The sequence below is a fragment of the Dermacentor albipictus genome, chromosome 3, assembly GCF_038994185.2.
Source record: "Dermacentor albipictus isolate Rhodes 1998 colony chromosome 3, USDA_Dalb.pri_finalv2, whole genome shotgun sequence".
In the NCBI taxonomy this organism is placed as follows: domain Eukaryota; kingdom Metazoa; phylum Arthropoda; class Arachnida; order Ixodida; family Ixodidae; genus Dermacentor; species Dermacentor albipictus.
In genome coordinates this window covers 44,897,634-44,921,926 of record NC_091823.1, presented here as the reverse complement: position 1 = coordinate 44,921,926, position 24,293 = coordinate 44,897,634, and the positions used below count along the sequence as shown (strand labels likewise).

At 47.5% G+C, this 24,293-nt stretch overlaps 1 protein-coding gene and 1 long non-coding RNA gene across 4 annotated transcripts in view; both read left to right on the top strand.

The window, feature by feature from the left end:
* The window catches only part of LOC135898188 (uncharacterized), a 55,736-nt gene that overhangs the window by 27,344 nt on the left and 4,099 nt on the right, over window positions 1–24,293 (top strand). The window contains exons 1-9 of one of the 3 annotated variants that reach the window (XM_065427006.2): window positions 7,001–7,229; window positions 7,784–7,863; window positions 8,602–8,749; window positions 9,606–9,691; window positions 10,291–10,422; window positions 15,113–15,206; window positions 16,203–16,524; window positions 17,289–17,463; window positions 23,316–23,451. In XM_065427006.2, the coding sequence (XP_065283078.1) occupies window positions 7,141–7,229; window positions 7,784–7,863; window positions 8,602–8,749; window positions 9,606–9,691; window positions 10,291–10,422; window positions 15,113–15,206; window positions 16,203–16,524; window positions 17,289–17,463; window positions 23,316–23,451 (1,262 nt within the window). In that variant the 5' untranslated portion in view covers window positions 7,001–7,140. Of the gene's footprint in view, window positions 1–7,000; window positions 7,230–7,783; window positions 7,864–8,601; window positions 8,750–9,605; window positions 9,692–10,290; window positions 10,423–15,112; window positions 15,207–16,202; window positions 16,525–17,288; window positions 17,464–23,315; window positions 23,452–24,293 lie in introns of those variants that run through there. The other 2 variants (XM_065427008.2, XM_065427007.2) reach the window with 2 other exon arrangements.
* LOC135898091 (uncharacterized) lies at window positions 1,988–2,875 on the top strand. The gene is made up of 2 exons (XR_010563261.1): window positions 1,988–2,558; window positions 2,630–2,875. It is a non-coding gene; the product is annotated as an uncharacterized lncRNA (long non-coding RNA).

Here is a 24,293-nt window from a genome sequence, read left to right as displayed (position 1 = left end):
CACCCAGCATATTCTCGCTCTTCTCCCTTATGGAAGAAAGAAAAAAAATTACAGACGATTACGTTACTTCCTAATGCGAAATTTGAGCGCAGCAAATAAGCTGTTTCACCTTTTCGATAGATTGAGGCAAAGAAATCGAGCAACACATGTATGCGCTATCACAGAATTTTTTTTTATTTTTCACACGTATTCCTTTAACAAAGACTCCACTAACAGTTCTTGACAGTCATGAAGGAAGCTTTGTGGTCGGAGAAATAGACTGATATATGTTCGACTTGGTACACCAATGCTTGATTCTCAAAGACGAGATCTATACAAGTGCCTCGCGAGGTTGTCACAGCCGTGGGACGCGTTACGAGCGAGAGGAACGGGATGTTCTCCCGCATAAGTGTTAGGAAATTGCTGTTTGTCTTTATGTCAACATTAAAGTCCCCCACTACTAACATCGGTGTGGATCGATGGACGGTTAATGCGAGTTGCAGGAAGTGCACGACGTCTTTCGTGAGTGCGGTAGGGGCGAAGTAGGCAGCTACTACCAGCAAGCCGTTGGGCAACTTTGCGGCGCACAGTTCGCCAACTTCAAAGTTCGAGCCGGCGCTTTGACAACCGGAGGCTCGCAGGAAGGGGTGGGAGGGGGGCGGCGTGTACACCCAGCGGCAAACGATGGGGGCAGAAGCGCGTGCAGCAAGCGGACAACACGATAAAGGGAGGAGGGAAGAGATAGCAGCGACTGACTGATGCCGCTGACGCCGATAGTGAGTCAACCCCAGCTGCGGAGTTGGTTTCAGGGACAACGCCGCCGATGCCGACACAAACAATATGATACCCTCGCTTCCGCAGCGCTAAGAACCAGGGGGGGGGGGGGACCCTTTCCTCCTCTTTCTGCATGGCGGCGACGGTGTTCTATGCAGTCACGTTATCTTGACTCTCTAGCGGCGTCAGCGGCATCCAGCGGTATCAGTCGGTCGCTGCTAGCGCTGGGGGGATGAAAGGGGGGCGGAGCTGGTTACGAGGCCGACGACAACGCCGACGCGAAACCCAGGAACGGACGCCAAAGAGCTGCGCTCTAAAAGAAATTATCACCCTCAAAGTAAAAGAAAATAGTTCCTTCAAAGAAGCTCGAAAACGCCTCTCATTTGCGGGGCCTTCTTTCTGCGACGTGGCACGGCAGGGGGCAGTGCCACAACGGTTATCGGCGGCCGTTAGGACCACGCAAAGCGGACCGACGGTACAGCGACACAGCGACAATGACTCCCAATTTACACACACCGTACGGCGACTGTCGATGCAAATAGGTGGCGCACTGTCGCAAATAGGTGGCACAGGAATTGTCGAAATTTATTGCATTGGAGGCATTAATTATTTATTAAATCATGTGGTTTTACATGCCAAAATCACTTTCTGATTAGTGGAGGAATCCGGAAATTTTGACTGCCTGGGGTTCCTTAACGTGCACCGAAAACACATGTAACACGGCTTTTCTTGCGCATTTCGCCCCCATCGAAATGCGGCCGCCGTAGCCGGGATCCGGTCCCGCGACCTCGTGCTCAGCAGCCCTACGCCATGGCCACGAAGCAACCACGGCGGGTCAGTGGAGGCATGTGATAATAATAATATTTGGGGTTTTACGTGCCAAAACCACTTTCTGATTATGAGGCACGCCGTAGTGGAGGACTCCGGAAATTTCGACCACCTGGGGTTCTTTAACGTGCACCTAAATCTAAGTACACGGGTGTTTTCGCATTTCGCCCCCATCGAAATGCGGCCGCCGTGGCCGGGATTCGATCCCGCGACCTCGTGCTCAGCAGCCCAACACCATAGCCACTGAGCAACCACGGCGGGTAGTGGAGGCATGTCGCGTATGATGTTAATTGTACTCGGTAAATACATATACACCCGATTACCTACTGAACATCAGCTGAGCCATGTAATACTCGGCCTGAATGGCTCAGGGAGGTAGTGGGGCGTCAACCTGCTGCCAGAGGGCGACCCCTGGTTGGTTGGTTGCTCGCGCGTGTCCATCGAAGCCACCGTCGCACATCATCTCTAGTCTCAATTACCGACGATGTCGGTAGTTTGTAATGTCTGCTTAGTCAGTATACCGGCGAGCCCAGTCAACTAGTGACGACCAGGTGCGGCCATGTGTACCACGAGTTCTGTCTGGGTACGTGGCTGGAAACTGAACAGAGCTGCGCCACCTGCAGAACTCCCGTGCCAGAAGCAAGCATCGTTCATTTACATGGCGTGGAGTTCAAACCATGCGATTGTGCCGATGTCAGAGAGGAAAAGGAGACCGCAATGGCGGAGTTGCGCAGTTTAAAAGCGGAGCTTCATGAACTGACCGAGAAATTGGCAAGCGCGGAGCGCAAGAAAACTATCGCACTGTCGGAAAGTAGGCGATTGGAGAAAATGGCCGTAGGCCTTAGCAAACGATTTATGAACGTGACCACTGAATTGACGGAGGCTAGGTCAGAGCTGGCCAGAGCTCGAGAAGAAGTTTCTAAAAACCAGTGGTTAAGAAGACAAGCCATCCGGCTCGTGGCAAACATGACTGCCAGGTACGCAATTATGTGGGTGTGCTCGTTCGTGTATTTCCATAAATTGACTGTTACAATACCTGATTTTGCAGAAGCTGGCGGAAAATGAGCTCGACATGGACGTCGACGATGTGGTGGACGATCACGAGATGGACGCCGGTCAGCAAGGCGAGCAAGGAGGACAAGAGCATAGACGAGAGCAAGGACGACTGTAAGCTCCTGTGCTTTACTGTAAAGGAGTCAGGCTCCTTCCTTTGCAGTTTTTCGTCTGGCGGAGGTGGCACCAATAGGGCTAAAAAAGTTATCCCTTGTGGAATAAAAGTTACTTTTTATTATCAGCAGTATATATCCTTTTTGAAGATGAAAGTAACAGCCTAAGGTAGAAGGAAAAGACAGGAAAAACTCGCCAGTACCACAGTCAGCAGTGGCACACTGTTGTAGGAAATCGAGGCCAAGAATGACGTTGCGAGTGGATTGAGCAAGCACTGCAAATTCGGCTTGATACACGTTATCGTAGAAATAAACGTGTATCAAGCCTATAAACCTTCCGTGCTCTAGCTGAAAATGCTTGCTGCCCTTGCGTGCGGCCAGCCACGGGGTGGGCATTTCTTTCTCTATGGGATGGGGGTAGGTGGGGGAAGCCCCTTAAACTTCGTAAAGTAGTACCACTCTCCTCCTCCGCCTCGCCACTTCTCCTCGTTTCTCCTCCCTTTCGCACTCTCTTCTGGACCGTGGCGCCACCTACATTGCTCGAGCGTAGCAACGGCCCCAACATGCGCTCCTCGCCACTCCGTAGACGCTTCTCGAGCAAAAATGGCGCTGAAGCAAGGCGCGTGGGCCCACGTGATGCTATTAGGCCAGTAGCGACGCGGAGCGGCCTCGGCCAGAGCGCGCGAGGAGGAGGCAGCATTCTTCAAAGCGTGGCACTACTTTACGAAGTTTAAGGGGCTTTAGGTGGGGTGAGCACTAGCGCCACTATTCGCTGCGGAAGTTTGGAAAACTAAATAGAAAACCACACAAGCGAAAGCAAATCAGCGACACTGGCGCAGCGCCGCACGCGCAGGTGGCCGTTCGCTGCTGCCACGCATGGAAGTGACGTCACAGTTATGACGACACGCTCACATAAACTCCGAACCGGACAAGCGCAAGTTTGAAAAAGCAATCCGGAGCGATGAACTCGCTCCCCAACTCTGGGCCGTCCAGCAGGTTCACGACGTCGCCAGGAAACTCAATCTCCCGGTTCCGTCGTGGGAGACGCCCACTCTACACGGCATGTTGAGTCAACACTGGCACGGTGGGACCGGTCTGCCAGTGTTGTGCTAATATCGAAACTGCATGCACGCTCTTGCTTAGAGCAACAGAAATGGCGCGAATTTTGCTTTGTTACTTGAGGCCAATAGCAAAATTGCTCGCTTTCACATACGACAAATGTTGTACACTGCTGCGCACATTTTCGGCGTGAAAGAAGGGGTCATTTTTTTACTGGTGTGCCAACATCCATAGCAATGGAAACACACAAAATCACATGTTTCTTTTTTTTTTACTTTGCCACACCATATATGAATTCATGCTTTGAGACAGCAATTCAAAACTCTGCGAGCGCGACTCGGCTCGATATTCGAGTAGCTTGCTCTTTCGTGGCACTGCTTCGACGCTCTATAGTGCGCCCTCAATTTTTGCTTACTTTAGCCTGCTCAAAGTGATTAGCCGCTTCTCAAGCCAATTAATGCACGGAGGTAATGATGATTATATTAACGCCACTGAAATATCTATGCATTTCGCTGGATCTGCTACTGCGGCCACACATTGAAGAAAGCGAAATGGAAAATTGATTTAGGGGCGCGTTAAGGTAGCTATAAGTCCGGATTTTTCTAATAGGGCTGCCTCACGGTCAACTTCTGCCGCATTATTAGTATGCATTGCAGTGCTATCACAAGTGACAAGCCTCACGCTATTTTAAATGTAAAACTTGTCTCTAGTTGCAAATCAGATTAAAGGGTCCGGTTAGGCAGACAATGCTGCTCCATGTAAATAGCGCCTCCCAGGAGCATACCTTCACTGGACGCTGAAGTAACTAGAGCCTGCTCTGGCCACCAGCATGAAAAAAGAGAGGCGATGAAGCCTATGAAGCATTGGGGGGGGGGGGGGAGGGGATCAAGCGAGGCACTAGATCACCCGGAGCAACAATCTAAAGAAAACATTTATTTTATGTTAATCTTGATTTATTAAACAATTTTCTCGCCCTGATGTGGCCAAGAGGACATCTTCACCAAGTCTCTACACGACAGGCAGAAGCGTGACACAAATGTACGGCAATGCCACTAGAAATGTCAACATACGAGCACGGAAAGCGCAGTTGCCGGTGATGTGAGGACTGACGACTTAACAAGCACCACAACGAAAAATGGAAAGCGCCTGCGTCAGCTCCCGCCTTTTAAAAAGATTAAAACCTTTTTTTGAGCACGCCAATACCATGCTGTGCCCCGACCAGCTTCAAAGCCGCAAACTGCACTGTCAGCAGCATATACTAGATTGAGAATTTACTTTATTTCTGCATTCTTGTCAGCAATTGTGGCACATTTAGCTAAAGCTTTCATGTTTTGTGCACGAGTATTTATTATTATTATTATTATTATTATTATTATTATTATTATTATTATTATTATTATTATTATTATTATTATTATTATTATTATTATTATTATTATTATTATTATTATTATTATTATTATTGGCGGAGTGACCAGGCGAGCCTGGTGGACAGCGCGCGGCGCACAGGCAGGGCCCACGGCTTCCTGGACTGAGGTCGCCGCCCACCTTGGGTGCAGACGTCGCCTGCTCTGTTGGCAAATAAACTTTATTGCTGCTAAAGAGCCCCGAGTAGTTCGAACGAATCCGGGGTCCTCCACTACAGCGTCGCTCTATCGTGTGCCACATGTTGCATTGGGGCGCTGAAAGTAAGAAGTAAGTAAAGTAAGTAAGTAAGTAAGTAAGTAAGTAAGTAAGTAAGTAAGTAAGTAAGTAAGTAAGTAAGTAAGTTAGTAAGTAAGTAAGTAAGTAAGTAAGTAAGTAAGTAAGTAAGTAAGTAAGTAAGTAAGTAAGTAAGTAAGTAAAGTAAGTAAGTAAGTGAGTAAGTAAGTAAGTAGGTGAATAAGTAAAGTAAGTAAAAAGTAAAGTAAGTAAGTAAAGTGAGTAAGTAAGTAAAGTGAGTAAGTAAGTGAGTGAGTAAGTAAGTATGCGAATAAGTAAAGTAAGTAAGAAGTAAAGTAATTAGAGCAAGTAAGTAAAAGTAAGTAAGTAAAGTAAGTAAGAAGTAAAGTAAGTGAGAAGTAATGTAAGTAAGTAAGTGGATAAGTGAAGTAAGTAAGCAAGCAAGTAAAGTAAGAAGTAAGTAAGTAGAGTAAGTAAAAGTAAGCAAAGTAAGTCAGTCAATGAGTGAGTGAGTGAGTGAGTGAGTGAGTGAGTGAGTGAGTGAGTGAGTGAGTGAGTGAGTGAGTGAGTGAGTGAGTGAGTGAGTGAGTGAGTGAGTGAGTGAGTGAATAAATAAATCAGCTGGTAATAGTTTATCCGTCCTTTTACTTGAGAGTTCATTCGTGTGCCCAAGAGGAGCGCAACAGGCAATCGAAAGGAGCGCATTTCCTCCAGGAGCGAAATCCTGTTCAAAGCTATACATATCAACTGCTCGCTAAATAAGTGCTACCTATCTCACAATTCGATGCGTTCGCGTACTGCCGCAGTATGCTGAATGAAAAGACGGGTGCAGTACAAGCAGTCTGACGATCACCGAGATCTGAAGGTGTTTATAGCTCTGCACCGGGGCTCTAATCTATAGACCAATTAGGTCTGAAAGTGAAATTTTAAGTGTCGGTAATATTGATGATATCATGCAGTGGTTATGATATGATCAGTCATATGCAATACCCTTATAATAAAGAAAATAAGGAAAGCGTGGGCGGACAAAGCGCGATAACAAATGTATGCACGTCCTAGCGTCAAACACGTAAGCATGAGAAATGTATAAGCACACAAAGCTCCAGTACACAGCAGAAGTGAGTACCTAAACATACGCATCCAAATTGGATTAATAATCAATAAACTGAGCTATAATGGCATCATGTGGTGCAACGAATTAATAATTCCTTTGTTCGCGCCTGAGAAGCATGTCAAATGACCTGTTGTTATCATCCGATGAACCCAAAGTCCGAATAAGCTTCGCATTCTGCGACATTTATTCTGACTCGCATGTCGCTGGTACGTGGCAGCCCCTAACCGGATAGATAAAACATAGTAAAACTAATAATAACAAATACTTAATAACGCATAACGAATGAAAACTAAAAAGTACAGTAAAGATATCAGCATGCGCCTCGCTGGACAGACGGCAAAAGTGAAAGAAGAAAGTCCAAAAAAAAACGAATTATGAGTGAGAAGTGAAGACAAAGAAAGCCATACGTGCACGCGCAGAGCGCGCCGCGTGACAGATCGCCTCGTTCGGCCGACATCTGCGGTCACGGTTCCGCGTTCATCCCGCAAGATAAGCTCTTGGAGTCCGGGGCGGCGGGCTTCCAGAACGCTTCCAGATACCGTCAGCGCGGGACCGAGCATGACGCCCCGACGGTCGCTTCTTTTGTGGACTGGTGTGGTTTTCTGCGCATTCCTGCAGCTTGTGGTCGGCCAAATGGAAGCCATGGAGTGAGTCTCACTTGTCCTGTATCCCTAGTCATGTACTTCTCAAACGCGTCTCGTGCAGTGAGGTCTTCCAATAGGTAGACTGAAACTACTATTGAAAAACGTGGATGCTTTTCATAAGAGGATGAACGCAATTCGGGCGTCTGCTAGAGCGCCATGATGAACCATAAACCTACTATGCTCGTGATCTCACAGTAGAAAGCGAAAGCACATGCCTGTGCTTTCAGCATAGTACTCGGAAGTAAACTAAAAATAATGGTACTGCAGGCTAAATTAGAAATTAGTCTTGCTTACATGCTTGCTAATCTCCATGGTATCCAAGACAAAGCAGGCGACAAAATGGCGAAAATAAGTTAGTAATTTAGTGATACTACAACCCGCCTCCCAGTCCAATACAATTCCTGCGGCCCTGGCTCCGAATTTTACAGACGCTACCTTTAGCCATCGAGTACCTCAAGGTTCTCTGGTGATCGTGCACGCGCATGCCTCGCGTTGTGCATGCACGCGCATTTTTAGACAGCCAGCCTAAAAAAAATCCTACACTTTCTTTTTACCAGTGCCAGAGATCACTTCAGGATCGTCCACGACAAGCCCGATCACACTGACGTCCCCAGCAGTAGCAAGAGCTCTCATCCAGGTATGATCAACGATTAATTTTGGGAATCCTTTGTCTGTTTATTAGCCTGCTGCACTCCGTCCAATGAAGCGCCAATGGAACGCTATAGGATGAATGGGTATTAACTGGCGTCAGCCATTCGGTGGCGCAAATGTTCGAACGTGCGCATCTTCCTAAGCCTGTATAGTCGCACCGTCATCTGCTCACTTCTCGGGCGCCCAGAGAAGGACTCGTATATAGCTATCACTCCAGTGCGACACTACTTGGAAACAAGCTATGTTTAGGTACACATGAAAAGGACCCGAATCCACACGTGAATGCCATGATCATGCCCCCTGGGCTTGACAAGGGAGCTGGCCAGTAAACTTGCAGCGTAGAGACGATTTAAAGAACGCGCGGGATTGGTGCACGCCATCATGTGCTGGTCAGAGACTTCCTATGATGGTGTAGCTAATTCTATAGTGCATGCTCCTAAAGGGTAATCTTCAAGCCAAACCAAAGATGATTCTGAAGTAATTCTGGGGAAACTTACTTAATCGGTGCCTCATTCTTGTTGTCATGCGCTCTGATGTACTTTTGTTTCCTATAGGTATATATGTGTGTTCCTTTCTTGATAAAGAATTCAGCCGTCAGTTACCCGCATCTACAGGAACAGTTACCCAGCGATACGAGTATCTATATGATATAAAGCCACTGCAACATAATTAATTGAAACATATTTGTTGATGCCTCTTTTTTTTGTTGTCGTTCACCGAATAGGCCTTACTGCGGCGACATTGGTTACTACACCATTGAGCACCACCAACGTCTCCAACGGGACACCAGGGACGGCACTGCCCCTCGGCTTCGGGTCGGATTGCTCGCACGAAAGACAGTGCAACGCACTTCTCGGTCTCGCCTGCATCAGGTGCGTTCAGTGCACCCCTTTCAGGGGCGTAACCAAGTGGGTGGGTGCATGCATAGCAAGCGCGTGTCCAGCCCCCTTCTCTCTTACCGAAAGACATTCCTGACTACGCCAGTGGCCCCCTGTTGCTATATTTTAGACGAATGTGACAACCGCCTTTGTTGCCTCTGGGTGGTTTCAACAAGGACGCAAGCTTTTATTTAAGCAAAATTCCTAAGGGTGCTACGAATTTCGATCATTTTTCATGACGGGGTCTATGGCTTCTCGATCACTGCTCATGTTTTTCTTTTATTCCTACTGGGCACTTGTCAAAACCGCAGCCATCATACTACCACTTACTGGACGCCGGAAATTTATCGTAGCCATACAAGAACGACAAGAAGCCATACAAGAAGCCACTGCGGATAAAAGAATATGTTGTTTTACGAGGCAAAACCAAGATCTGATTACAAAGCACGCCGTAGTGGGGGACTGCGGAAATTTGGACCACCTGGAGTCCTTTAACGTGCACCTAAATCTAAGCAGACGGGTGTTCTCGCATTTCGCCCCCATCAAAATGCGGCCCTCGCGGCCGGGATTCGATCACGCGGCCTCGTATATAGCAGCCCAACACCCCACTGCGGTTCGTGAATGTGCCAATGTTATTCGTTTTGGCTGGTCGCTTCACTTTTGCATGGTGATGCTAGCATGTTTTCTCTCATAAATTTACTGTGCAGAGCTCTATATCAAAAGTATATATGATGACTGTTCTGCGTACTGATCGTCAAGTTAAAAGAGAGCTACCCGAGAATAGTGCATTATATATTACAATCGGCGAAGTCCAATTTCTGGCTGAGAAAACGTGTCCGCACGTTCGCAGCAACGAGAACGGCCCGCCAAAGTGCGCCTGCGCTTCATCGGCACCCGTCTACATCAATGAGGGTGGCGTCCAGAAGTGTGTCCGAGGTGAGAATACGGGTCTTGGGTCTACACATGCCGGTCTATATACTAAATACGGGTCCTTAATGCAAGTCTATATACTAAAACATTTCATGCCGTATACTCGCATATCGACTCGAACGCGAGTTAACAGTGATTTTTAGCCCACTTATACGGTTCTTATGACGATCCTTTTCCACAAGACGGAAGTGAATATAAGCAGCTCGACTTCGATTTTGCAAATCCCCCAAATTACCACGTGCCGTTATTTAGAAAATTGGGGTGCCAGCCTGCGGCAGGGTCTTACTGCATTCATTGTATTGAGTGACATTACTTATGCGGAAAGTCATAGGTTACGAGATTTTCGTCTCAAATGCAGTTCATTCGTTCGTTCTGGATGACTTAATCTGTGCCTTCGTGGTACCGAAAACAAACGTCATTCTTTCGCTTACAGTGCTAGTCACGTTTCTTTTCAGCTGAAACTAAACCCGGAAAAAAAAAATCTTTCTGGAACATCTTCCAAGGCTAGCGCATCACGTCCTAAACGCTCGCGCTCTGCCTGCTTTGTCACGCAACGACGCAAGGAGGAGCTCCACGGTCTGAATGCGCGCGCTTGAACGTTGCAGCCAAAAACCTCAACGAAGCGTGCGTCAGCAACCAGGAGTGCAGCTTCGACAACCCTAACGTGCAGTGCATCAACTCCTTCTGCAACTGCTCGCACCCATTCCAGTTGACAGCAGCGAGGCACTGCCTCTTGCGTGAGTGTCCTTCCAGGGTGATCGCGCCGCGAGCTAAGGCAGGGTGGCCGATGCATCCTTCTGCGTACCACCGGGTCATCATCGGTATTGAAGCTTCGGAAAGTGAATAGCCTTAATAGGTGTGATGTTCCGGCGAAGAAGAAGAAGACAGAAGAGACAAGAACAGCAGGGGGGAAGAGAAAGAAGTGATCAAGATGGATACCTGTAAATAAATGAGTGTATTTTAACTCGTACTTTATATTTGGCGCAGCCGACCATGTGGCTCGAAGTAACGTTGGCAAGAAGAACAGATGGGCAGACGACCGTGAAGACCTACCAGCTTGACGGCGAAGATCCAGTGCTTCTTCAGGAATCAGCGACTTCATCGCAACTGCTTCGCATCATCGCTGAGAAGAGTCAACTGAACGAAGCAGCCCTCGTTGAGAAAGGTGTGGTAAGAATCGATGCTTCTATGTCTGAATTTGAGGTTATGTTTCCGGGACATTCAAGGATAGATTCCAAGAACGAGACTGAGCACTCGCATAACCCCTTGTTGCAAGCGCTGTTTCAGCAGCAGACCACGCAGTATGAGCAACAGCGACTGATTTTCGAAGCAGTTAGCGACTCACTAAGAGCACAGAAGCCACATCAAGAAGAGTTCAAGCCCGATAGTTTCGATGGGGTGTCTAATGCCGCCAACTTGTGGCTCAGATTTTATGAATATGCATGTGCGCAAAACCACTGGACGTCATTGGACGACAAAGTGTGTAACATGCGCCGTTTTTTATCTGGCAATGCCAGAACATGGTGGGACATGCGAATCGCAAGTCAATGCCGTGATTCATGGCAGAAGTGGAAAGATAGTTTTCTTTCTGCTTTTGAGCGAAATCCGGTTGACAGATGGGACGACGCATTAGCTTTCAGACACAGAGAAGGGACAGTCATGGATTATTTTTTCGAGAAGAGACGTTTACTCTACATTGCCGACCCTAATCTACCAGACTCTGCAATCCTTCCCCTGATAATTCAAGGCATGACTAACGAATCGCAAAGAGAGGTTTGTGTACACCGTCCAACCTCCACGGATGACTTACTTGCTTGCCTTAAGTATGTGTCCAGTGATTTTCTGATTCACGGTCCCATCAAAAGGCATAGTACTCTACCACTGAGCATTGACGCACATGGCGAAACGGTAGAATATTTTAATACCGAGTCCGACCAATGTGACACGATGGAAAATGTATACCTTCTGAAGTCAAATCTCCTATTTGTTAAAATGATGGTAAATGGAAAATGTCTGGACTCCCTGGTTGATACTGGAGCATCTGTAAGCCTGGTAAATCAGGAAATCATCCAACCGAGCAAGGTTTATGAAGGAAGAATAGTTAGTGTTCAAAGCTATGATGGAAAAACTAGAAGGTTGCAACACTGGGCAGAAGTAGAGGTTGAATTTGGTGGACATCACCTAAAAGTAGATGCCCTTGTCATGCAGGGTGTTGATTTCCTGTTTCTTTTATCTCGGCCTGATATGAAGCGATTGAAGATGAATATTTCTTGGAGAGACGAAGTGACTATTGACGGATCATTTAAGCCTAACTTGCGTGGAATTGAAAATTCACATCGAAGAGTTAGAAATGCTGATGAGATACTGACAAATTTTCCCGAACTTATTTGTGTTGAGACGTACCCGCCAGCAGCAGATGTCTTCGAGGTACCGTTTAAGCTTCGTGACGTCACAGTAGTGCGTAAAAAGCCGTACAGTCTTTCCCTCGAGAAAAAGACCTGGCTAAAGGCCGAACTGCAGCAAATGCTAAATGCCGGTATTATAAGGCCATCAACATCCACTTTCGCGTCACCAGTCACCATAGTACCGAAAGACGATGGCTCATTTCGCCTTTGCACAGATTACCGGCAGATCAACGGCCAGACTGATTTGTTTCCTTTTCCCATGCCCCGAATAGACGAGATCATCAATGAAACTGGTGGATCAAATGTTTTCTCTCGGATCGACCTCTGTAAAGGATACTGGCAGGTGCCACTACAAGAAGATTACAAGCAGCACACTGCTTTTGTAACACCTTTCGATGTGTACGAGTACAACCGCTTACCATTCGGTTGGAAGAATTCTGGAGCTTGGTTTCAGAAAATGATGAATGGCATTCTTGATGAGTTCCTGAGAAAGTTTTGTAACGTATACATTGACGACATCATCATATACTCACGTACAAGAGAAGAACATGAAAAACACCTCTCGTGCGTGTTAGAAGCCCTCAGCAAGTCAAAGTTAAAGATTAACAAGAACAAGAGTGAATTTTTTCAGACAAATGTTGTCTTTCTAGGAAGAGTTTTTGACGGCAAAACTAAAACAACCAAAGAGGAGTCTATACAAAGGATGAAGAAGCTCGTCAAGCCATATGACCTACACTCACTCCGTGTTTTCCTCGGACTCGCCGGTCATTTTCGTGCGTTCATTAAGGATTACGCTGCAAAGACAAGATGCCTCACCAAGCTGACGCAAAAGGATGTGCCATTTATCTGGAGTGAAGAGTGCGAGAAAGCGTACGAGTACCTTGTTGAAGCTATATCGTCGGATCCTGTGCTTGTGCTACCTGACTTCAACAAGCCTTTCGAGCTGTGTACGGACGCTTCACAATATGGTACAGGGGCCGTTCTATATCAACGAGACACAACGGAACAGCAAGGACGCCAGCTCAAGGTGATTGGCTATTATTCTTCTACGTTCTCAAAAGCTCAAGAACATTACACGACCACAGAAAAAGAGGCTCTGGCTGTTGTGATGACACTCCGGTATTTCAGAAGCTACATAGAGGGTCGTCATTTCCGGCTTTTCACTGACAACCGAGCGTTAACCTACCTCTTGGGATTAACCCGGCCCAAGGGCAGAGTGGCGCGTTGGATCAGTGAAATACAACAGTTCACTTTCGATGTAAGCCATCGACCTGGTGATAAGCTTCCTGACGCAGATGCACTTTCCAGGCTTCACATCACAGAAGTGAGAACATCTGATCATGAACATGTTTGCAGCTTGTGGGAAGGCACCGAAGATCTGACTTGCAATAATGGCAAATTTTGTGTGCCAGGAACTTTGGTGAAAAAGGTTTTGAAGCTGTACCATGACAGCCCAGAGTCAGGAGGGCATGATGGATTCTGGAAAACTTATTGGAAGATAAAAAGTCGATTCATCTGGAAAAATATGAAGGAAGATATCAAGAACTACGTGCAAACATGTCACCAGTGCCAAATTAACAAGGCCAAGTATCGTCCAAGAGGGAATCAAATGGTCATCGCTCATCATTCCCAAGTCCCATTTGAAGTAATTCATCTAGATTTTGCCGAACTAAAAAAGCGAGGAGAGGGAGTCAGTAAGACTCAGGCATTCCTTGTCGCAATAGATGAATGCACACGCATGGCTGCTGCAAAGCCAGGAAAGGAAGACGCCAATTCTGTTTTGACGTTACTGGAGCGGAATATGTTCAAGAACACCAAGGTAGTGGTCTCCGACAACGGGCCAGCTTTCCGCAGTAAGAAGCTTCAAGAATGGGCCCGTGATAGAGGAATTGCCCTGAGATTTGCCACACCCTACCATCCAGAAGGAAACGGCCTAGCTGAGAGGCTCATTCGGGATTTGAAAACATTCATAGCAATTTACCATGATTTCCATGGAGGATGGAAGTGTGCCTTGGAAGCAGCAGTCAGGCACCACAATCATTCTCATACCATGGGATTAGGATGCACGCCTAACTTTGCTGCATCAGGCGAAGCAACTTGGCTACCGGCCGACTACGACCTTGGAATCGTTGGGAAAGTAGATCTGCAGGAAAGGCGCAAAACAGAAGAGGAGCTTTCACGCTACAGATCAACAATGAAGAGACACTTCGATCTGCGACATAGCCCAAAGATGCCTGTAATAGAGCCTGGAGATACAGTTTTAGTCCGGAGGAGTTTAGATGGACCGAAGTCCAAATTTTCTGGGCCCTACACAGTGATAAAGACCGTCAAGCAACAAGGAATCTTGAAATCGCTACACTATTTGGGACCGGAAGGAAAAACTGAAATAGCAACAGTGGGAAATGTCATACCCTATCATCCCAGGAGGGATGAAAACCGAAGTCCGGGAGGATGTGATGTTCCGGCGAAGAAGAAGAAGACAGAAGAGACAAGAACAGCAGGGGGGAAGAGAAAGAAGTGATCAAGATGGATACCTGTAAATAAATGAGTGTATTTTAACTCGTACTTTATAATAGGATAAAGGAGGCTTTGTAACATAATTGCATGGGATTCCATGTGACAAGTCGTTTGTCGATTTTAATTGGATTTGCAAAATTTTCTGGTGGATATTTTATGACGTACCTTGGTTAAAAATTACCTCGACAGTTCTGAGCCCATTATGACGTAATCTGAATAGCATTATCCACCATATATATGTTTGATGACGTACCTTGGTTAAAAATTACCTCGACAGTTCTGAGCCCATTATGACGTAATCTGAATAGCATTATTCACCATATATAGTCGATGACCCGCAAACCGTAGTCCGGCACGGCATGCGTGGGGAAAGTGATCGCGTTTCCTTTCTAGGCCATTACGCATCTTTTAAAGATTTACTTACGAGCGTATGCTTGCTGGCGCCGTTTCTTACAGTTTGTGGTGTTCATAGCATTGCACTGCAATCGCGCACATATCGTTACAGCTTCAAATCAAGGAGGTGACATCTTCACCATCGCCCTTAGCATAATGCTGGCCTTGGCGTTGCTGCTCCTTGTTGCTGGCTACGCGTATCAAAAGTAAGCATGAAATTCAGCATGTTTCAGATTTCCACACGGAGTTCACTACTCAGATCCACCAAACAATCAGCTTGTGGAAGCTTACTGATGCTTGCTTGCGTGCTCGCTGATGAGTAGTTGAGGTAGCTTGCATATGCAGTTTTAATTAGAAGAAATGAAACCCGCTATCATGTCTATAATTGCGCTGCACCGCACAACCACGGTGTACGTGTGCCTTTGAGCGAGACGTTAGATGCACGGAGTAGGCATACATAAACAAGCTCTTTTACATCGCCACGAGTTTCGCGTTTCGCAGTTTTTGTGGGCCATCATAACAGGCCGAAGTCGGGCAACCCTGGGCCTTTTTCAAGGTCTTCAAATATAGCACCCGGGCTTCATGCTACACTTCAATCGTACACCGCAGAGTTGTCAAGCTATGCTTGCTTGACAACTCTGCGGGCTAAGCTAAGTGGTTTTGTGTTTTAAGTTCCACATGCGCAAACTTCATCTGCCTGTACATATATGGTATAGTATAGTACACGGCGTTATGAACAAAGATATATCGGAGGTTCCGTACCCCTTTCTCTGATGTTTCGTCACGAGGTAGCTCTGCCCCATTGCTTCATTTAGCTTGCGTACTTCACGTGCACACGCTGTATAGCCGGCGATAAAAGTGGCTCGAACGGCTGGAACATACCAAAACTGCGACAGTGGGCTGCGGGCTGCGGGCTGCGGAATGTTTAATATTTAATTTTTCCAAGAAAAACAAGCGTGTCTTTCTTGCAGTGAGTAGATGGGTATGTTATTCGATGCCTTCAAATATCTAACACGCCTCTTGTCTCGACAACGCGTAAACCAAATCTATTTGCAAAGGGTGGTCTATATGCGGCGAAGTAATAGGGTTGACAGGCACGTGATTCCACGATGGCGGGACACGTGCTTGCACTCTCTAAACCTTTAGCTGCTACTCCGAAGGTGCGAGACCGAACGTACACGACGAGTTCGCGACGCCTGCAGGATGGTGCGCGAACGTGCCGGTTCCAGCAGCAGCACCAGCACCAGTAGCCGCAGCCGCCGCTCGAAGCGCAAACGGAAGCGTGACGCAGACGTTTCGACCACCTCTTCAACGGCTTGCATTCTGACCAAAGACAGGCCCTTGCCGGACGTCGACAGCGAGGGGGAGTACTCGGCGGGGGACGAAGAAGGCAGCGAGGAACACGGCGAGTCGAGGCGACAGGCACGCGTCGTCCAGCATGGCTCGTACTTGCGGGAGCACTCGTTGGTGCCACCTCGTCATCCGCCCCTTTACATCAGTCAGCAGGCTGTCAAGGGTCGCAAGGTGCGTTTCGCGCGCACACGCGCCAGTGCGACCGGTTGCGCGTGTTTTGATCTGAGCTTTTTTTTTTTTGCATGGCAGCGCCAGGTATAGGTATAGCTTGTGCAAGACCTTACTCGATCGCCTTTCACCGTGTTATATAGCGTGTGTTTTTCTTAGCTGCGCCAAGATTTCTACAGATGGCCTGTGGCAGACAACGCATTTCCAACACTTGAGCTAACTTGCTCGATAAAGGCGATCATTACTTCTATGAGAAATGAAAATTCGCAATTGAATAATAACCATAGTTACACTAATTTACGTTTTAATGAAATATTTTACGGCACATTTTAATCTGCGAATTGTAGCTAGTGAGTTAGGCATATCCACAGACTATCCATACAGGCCGTTTTTTCCCGACTTAGTACGCGCTGATGCAGAACGCAGCCCGAAGGTCAATTCGCTCGCTGCTGCTGCCGCGCTTCCTCACTCCAACGTTTTGACAGCGAGTTTCCGCGGTCATCGAGTGAGATGTGTTCATGTTTGCTAGTATGCGCGCGATACCATTATTCTTAATTTAGTTAGAATCCGATGTTCACAAGTTTATACGACCAATAAATCTACTACCCTTACATCGTATAGCTGTCCACTAATTTGCTATCGCAATCGATGCTTCGGCTTTCGGGCGAAACTGCGACTTTTTTTTACATTACATTGTCACGTCTTCTGGGTGGCCAGACTTCGTAGAACGTAGCACTTGTGCGCACTCGTTTGCTGGGTGGTTGCAGGTGGCGGGTTTACCGACGGTACAAGAGACAGAGAGTTCCTCTTCCGAGGGTGGCGAACAGCTGCACTCCAGCAGCAGCTCCATCACAGAAAAGCCGGAAAGAGATTCACCTGCCACGCCGCTGTATCGGACATGCAAGGGACGACACCTGCCCATCCTGGCGGAGCGAAAGACAGGTAGGCCTTTGCTTTTACGCGGCGCTTCGCTCATATATAGTGTTATGGGACGCTGAAATGTTTACCTTTTCGTATACTATTACCGTATGAAAAGAATATTCTTATCCAACAGAGAGTATCATAAAGCTAATAAGGAAACCCATACGGGTTCCTCAGAAAGAACTAAAGCTTAAGAACAATTCACCGACGTTTACAATACTCCCTAATACGAAATGTGAGCGCAGACCTATACGTGTTTACATTTCGCGATATACTGGCTGGCGCCGACAATCTGTCTCGTGCGACACGTTGAAAACGTAGCGAAGGGTGGCGCGACTACCTAGCTAATCGGGAGACAGCCCGTGGGTTACGCGTGGGCGCGATTCACAGCAGCCGCCGCAAACCGGCCTCCGTTAATGCCGCGCCTTTCCGGAAGAAGTAAAGAAAGCCTTGGGAGATATGCAAAGGGGGAAGGCAGCTGGAGAGGATCAGGTAACAGCAGATTTGTTGAAGGATGGTGGGCAGATTGTTCTAGAGAAACTGGCCACCCTGTATACGCAATGCCTCATGACCTCGAGCGTACCGGAATCTAGAACGCTAACATAATCCTAATCCATAAGAAAGGGGACGCCAAAGACTTGAAAAAGTATAGACCGATCAGCTTACTGTCCGTTGCCTACAAGCTATTCACTAAGGTAATCGCAAATAGAATCAGGAACACCTTAGACTTCTGTCAAGCAAAGGACCAAGCAGGATTCCATAAAGGCTACTCAACAATAGATCATATTCACACTATCAATCAGGTCATAGAGAAATGTGCGGAATATAACCAGCCCTTATATATATAGCTTTCATTGATAACGAGAAAGCGTTTGATTCTGTCGAAACCTCAGCAGTCATGGAGGCATTACGGAATCAGGGTGTGGACGAGCCGTATGTAAAAATACTGAAAGTTATCTGTAGCGGCTCCACAGCCACCGTAGTCCTCCATAAAGAAAGCAACAAAATCCCAATAAAGAAAGGCGTCAGACAGGGAGATACGATCTCTTCAATGCTATTCACAGCGTATTTAGAGGGGGTATTCAGACACCTGGATTGGGAAGAATTGGGGATAAAAGTTAATGGAGAATACCTTAGTAACTTGCGATTCGCTGATGATATTGCCTTGTTTAGTAACTCAGGGGACCAATTGTAATGCATGCTCACTGTCTTCGAGAGGCAAAGCAGAATAGTGGGTTTAAAAATTAATCTGCAGAAAACTAAAGTAATGTTTAACAGTCTCGGAAGAGAACAGCAATTTACAATAGGGAGTGAGGCACTGGAAGTAGTAAGGGAATACATCTACTTAGGGCAGGTAGTGACGGCAGATTCGGATCATGAGACGGAAATAATCAGAAGAGTAAGAATGGGCTGGGGTGCGTTTGGCAGGCATTCTCAGATCATGAACAGCAGGTTGCCATTATCCCTCAAGAGGAAAGTGTATAATAGCTGCGTCTTACCAGTACTCACCTACGGGGCAGAAACCTGGAGGCTTACGAAAAGGGTTCTACTGAAATTGAGGACGAGAGAGAGAGAGAATAAACATTTTTATTAGGTGAAGCAGCTAGGGAGAGGCGTCCTCAGTCCAGAATGCCTTGAGCTCGGGCCGCGTCCTGGGCCCTCGCAATCAGCCGTTGCTGATCCTCGAGGTCGGAGCTGGCCAAGGCTCTCTCCCAAAGCTCGTTAGTGGGGTAAGGGTTCGGATGATTTAATGGTGCCGCTCTGCAACCTCCTACTATGTGCCTGAGGGACCCGGGCTCTGCGCAGAAGCGGCATTGCGGAGAGAATTTTGTAGGGTCTATGAGGTGATTCCTGGTTGGGTGGGGGAATGTATTGACCTGTAGAGCCCGGAGGAATCGCTCCTGCTCTCTAGGTAGTGACTTGTGTGGGGGTGCATATGTTCTGCGGGTTAGCTTGTAGTGTTGTGTGATGTCTTGGTAAGAGACTAGAGGGTGCATGCGCTCGGGTTCAGATTCCTCGGCGTCGGCTCGGTGGGTCAGATCTCGAGCCACGTGGTTGGCGACCTCGTTGCCAGGAATGCCTTGATGAGCTGGCGCCCAGATGATCATGACTGATCTCGTTGGCGGCTTTTGATTGATGATCCGGAGTGTAGTGGCATGAATTCTGCCGCTAGCAAAGTTGCGGCACGCCTGTTGGGAGTCGGTCACTATGACTTCAACCTCTGTTTGGGAGAGAGCGAGGGCTATGGCCGCTTCCTCGGCTTGGAGGGGATTGTTTCGTGTGAGCGAAACGCTGCTCCGATGTTCTGTGTTGACGACTACGGTGGCTGTTGTGGCTGCGCGTCTGGAGTAAGAAGCCGCGTCAGTGTAGGCTGTAGAGGGTAAAGTTCCGTATCGCTTGTGTATGGCCAGGGCGCGGGCCTCCCTTCGCTCTGCGTGGTGCACTGGGTGCATGTTGCGAGGCAGAGGACGTACGGTGATTTTTCTCCGGATGGCATGGGGTAAGCTCACAGTCTGAGGCGGCGGATGGCTCATAGGGGCAGAGAGCCCCAGGCGTAAGAGAATGGACCTCCCTGCTTCCGTAATCGCCAGCCTTGTTCGCTGACTGGATAAATGTGCCTCGATCAGCTCCTCGGCCGTGTTGTGCACACCTAGTCGTAGTAGGCGTTCTGTGGACGTACTGATTGGCAGACCCATCGCCTGCTTATATGCCTTTCTGATCATTGTGTTGATTTTCTTGAGTTCCGTCTCGTTGAGTAGTGCGTACGGAATAGCGTAAGTTATTCGAGACACGACGAAGGCTTGGACAAGCCGAAGCGTGTCCGCCTCCCCCATGCCTCTTGTCTTGGTTGTTATTCGCCGGATCATGTGCGTAACTTGGGCTGTTGTAGTCTTAAGCTTTTGAATTAATATTGTATTGGTGCGATCCGACTGGAAAACCATTCCCAATATCTTTACGCTCCGAGACGGAACGATGGTGTGTCCCTCCAGCTGTATGTTGACAGTGGGCGAGTCGCATCTGTGCTTCTTTCGCGGTGAGACCAGGAGTAGCTCCGACTTTTGGGGGGCGCAGCTGAGCCCGCATGACTTAGCATAGTCGCTCACCACGTCTGCAGCTTCCTGCAAGCGGTTCTCCATTTCCCCGACGCAACGACGCAACGAGCTACGGAAAGAAGAATGATAGGTGTAACGTTAAGGGATAAGAAAAGAGCAGATTTGGTGAGGGAACAAACGCGAGTTAATGATATCCTAGTTGAAATCAAGAAAAAGAAATGGGCATGGGCAGGACATGTAATGAGGAGGGAGGATAACCGATGGTCATTAAGGGTTACGGACTGGATCCCAAGGGAAGGGAGGCGTAGCAGGGGGCGGCAGAAAGTTAGGTGGGCGGATGAGATTAAGAAGTTTGCAAGGACGACATGGCCACAATTAGTACATGACCGGGGTTGTTGGAGAAGTATGGGAGAGAGGGCTTTGCCCTGCAGTGGGCGTGACCAGGCTGATGATGATGATGATGGACGAGCTCGTACCATGCCATCGGTGAACAGACGACGTATGCTACTCTGGCGTCATCTCGTAGCCATCGTCGCCGCAGAACGACACTACTGTTCTCACGCTTTCGGCATACCCTCCTCCTCCACTTTTCGCCTCATGCTATCACTGTAGCGTCCTCCTCCGCTGTCCTCCTCGCGCTCTCTTCGCCTTTCATCTTCCGCAGCGGTTCCGCGTTCGTTCTTTCATCCTTTGCTCTGCTCGTTCGCTCGGTCACGCCGCCGACGCTCAACGCAGGGAACGGGCGCTTAAGAGTAGGGCTGTAAAATTCACCTTTGTCCGGGCACAGCGCCAACGCCTTTCGGTGTCGTTGCTATACCATCTGAGTTAACCAGAACAGGGGTCCTATAACGTAAAACTATTCCAATATGTTTTTTCTTCCAATCTTCTGACGTCAAATTTGCGTAACCGTCGACGCGACCATCGGGCGGTCATCCACAGGGTTGTCCGAACAGACGAATCAAACGCTCTCCTCATTTATTGGAGGTCACTTTTGTTTTCTTGAAAAACGAATAACATTCCCTACACTAAGCGGCTTGCCTTATCTAATTGGCTGACAAGAGGCGAGGAGCACGCTCAAGTGGAGAGGGATTCGATGGGTACGAGCCACTGATGTGAAAATCAATAACCGGATGAAGAGGGTGATGCCTGCGTCTGCGATTGGTCCACTTTCCCTTACTTAGCTTGAGATAGCTGGTCAAAAATTGCGGCGATATGCAACGAAAGGTTAAGAATGCCGCTAAAGGATCGTCAGCAAAGAAGAGTTGGCAGAGCGAGGTCATAAAAGCGCCGAAAGTGCTTGAAAACGTTACACGGCCATGCAAGAAGATTTATTGGACGAATATAAACGCATGCTATCCGGCAGGTGCGAGTAGCCAGTGCCTGAACGATCAGGGGCAGCCATCTTTTATTCCTTTCGGAACGGGGCAGCCTGCGGATATGCAGAAGAAAATTCACTTTTGTTTGGCATAATAATGCATCTTTAACACGTACACGTCACTTTGACACGGGGAGTATTTGCGGTTTTGTGACGTAGCGTAACAGGCAGGTGAAGTGGGTGCAGCCCGAAAACTTTTGGCCAATAGCCGAGTGCTAATGGCGAAAAGGCGTCGAATCAGAAATAACTATTTTTGTTTTGTTCGGTCAAATCATGCATAATCAGTGAGATGCATGATCATATCAGATGGTGAGCTATCGCGGTTTTCATGACGCCGCGTGTTAGACAGGTGAACGGGGGTGGTCCAAAAAGTTTTTAACCAATCGCGGAGGGCCGATTGCAGAAATGGAATAGAAAAGTTTGGAATAGCTTTACGTTATAGCGCCCCAGGTGTGTAGGAAATCGCTGAGAGAAGCCGAATTAATCGACAACTCGCAGCTCAAGGAGTCGGAATTCGGCAATCGTACGCACACCTGGTTTGCCATGTACCGTTAACGTTTACGGAGTATCGGAGCGCCGGCAGGTAGGGCAGCATGGTGAACCGATATATGGCTAGCCAAATACAATAACACTAAGGTAACAGTGCTGCTAGCGGCATCTCGCTATGCCCTGCAGTGATTGTTGCCCGGTCCACGCGTTGACACAATCAGCTATGTAGAACATGTAGACAGCAAGGAGATAACGCAAGGTGCTCGCGGTCCCGACCAGCGGCGACCTCAGAGACGTGACGAAAGGGAGGGGGGGGGGGCGACATCGAAGACAGAGACGCTCTTTCTCCAGCCAGTTTCGGTTTCAAGGAGCTTGCCAAGGGAAACTAATTGTTCACCTAGCTCCCACATGAAATCCGCAATTGAAAATTTGATCGTTGGGATAGCTCGAGGACGGGCCCCAAAGTACTCATTTGCTGTAGCCACGTATTGTTGATGATTAGTAAGTTAGTTACCGTAACTTCACTGATTACGCACGTAATTGCGGAAATTGTTCTGTATCTAGAAGCCACTAATTTGTACACTCGAACGGTATAAATATAACATTACCGTCATTTATATTTTGAAATTTTAAAGCTTTGGTGCAGCTAAAGAAAAACACCCTGTATTCGTGTGTGTGTGTGTGTCTAACCTAATCCTAACCTAAATAACCGAACCTTTTGTGCGTGTGGGCAGCCACTTTTGAAAAAGAATTTGAGTTGCTATAAAGAGAACAACATAACAGAGAAAAATTCTCACAATAATCTCAGAAATCTGAGAGTAATTTCTAAGTGTAAATCGAGCTTTATGCTTCTACAGCGCAGCGCCTTTATCCCGGAAAATGCTACAATGATCCGGAATCTATTGGTCAGTGTGTGCCTGCGAGCGATGCATTAACACACCAGAATTAATTTTTAGGTGTCGAGCTCAACTACGACGAACCCGACTGTAGCAGCTCATCCCCAATGCACATGCTTCGACCTAAGGACGAGCACATGCAGAGGATCCTCGACAAGCAGCAGGTCGTGGTGACCATTGAAACGCACAAACAGAGGTAGGTACGCTAAACCTACTCGATCCTGAGGTATACACGCACAAAAAAAAAGAAGCTATATATCTTCTTCACACTGCCACGCAAGGGATCATGATGTTAACTGTGATATAGATATGCATGAAGACTGCGTATCCAGTGTCTTTTTTGAACTGGAAGCCCGATGCTTTCATTAAAGTTCAGCTTAGTTATATGCACTGGAGGATAGCGAAGCGCAGAAGTTACTTTGCTTTGTTAATGCCATTCGCTGCGCATCAGCTTTGCCGACCGACACTGCGCATACTCCAGCGCGTACACTCTAATATAATTTACACCCTGAAAGGTGAAAAAGGTTGTAAATGTGTCTATAACTCACACCCTTATGGTGTTATCTATATAACGCACACCCGGTGGGTGTGAGTTATAGACACATTTACACCCTTTTTCACGTTTCAGGGTGTAAATTATTTTACAGTGTAGACAAACTTTTGGATGAAATATGCATACTATGACAGCACATATCGCTGATGATATTGCCTTGCTTAGTAACTCAGGGGACCAACTGCAATGCATGCTCACTGTCTTCGAGAGGCAAAGCCGAAGGGTGGGTCTAAAAATAAATCTGCAGAAAACTAAAGTAATGTTTAAGAGTCTAGGAAGAGAACAGCAGTTTGCGATATGTAGTGAGGCACTAGAAGTGGTAAGGGAATACATCTACTTAGGACAGGTAGTGACTGCGGATCCGGATCATGACACTGAAATAATCAGAAGAACAAAATTGGGCTGGCGTGCGTTTGGCAGGCATTCTCAGACCATGAACAGTAGGCTGCCATTATCCCTCAAGAGAAAAGTGTATCACAGCGGTG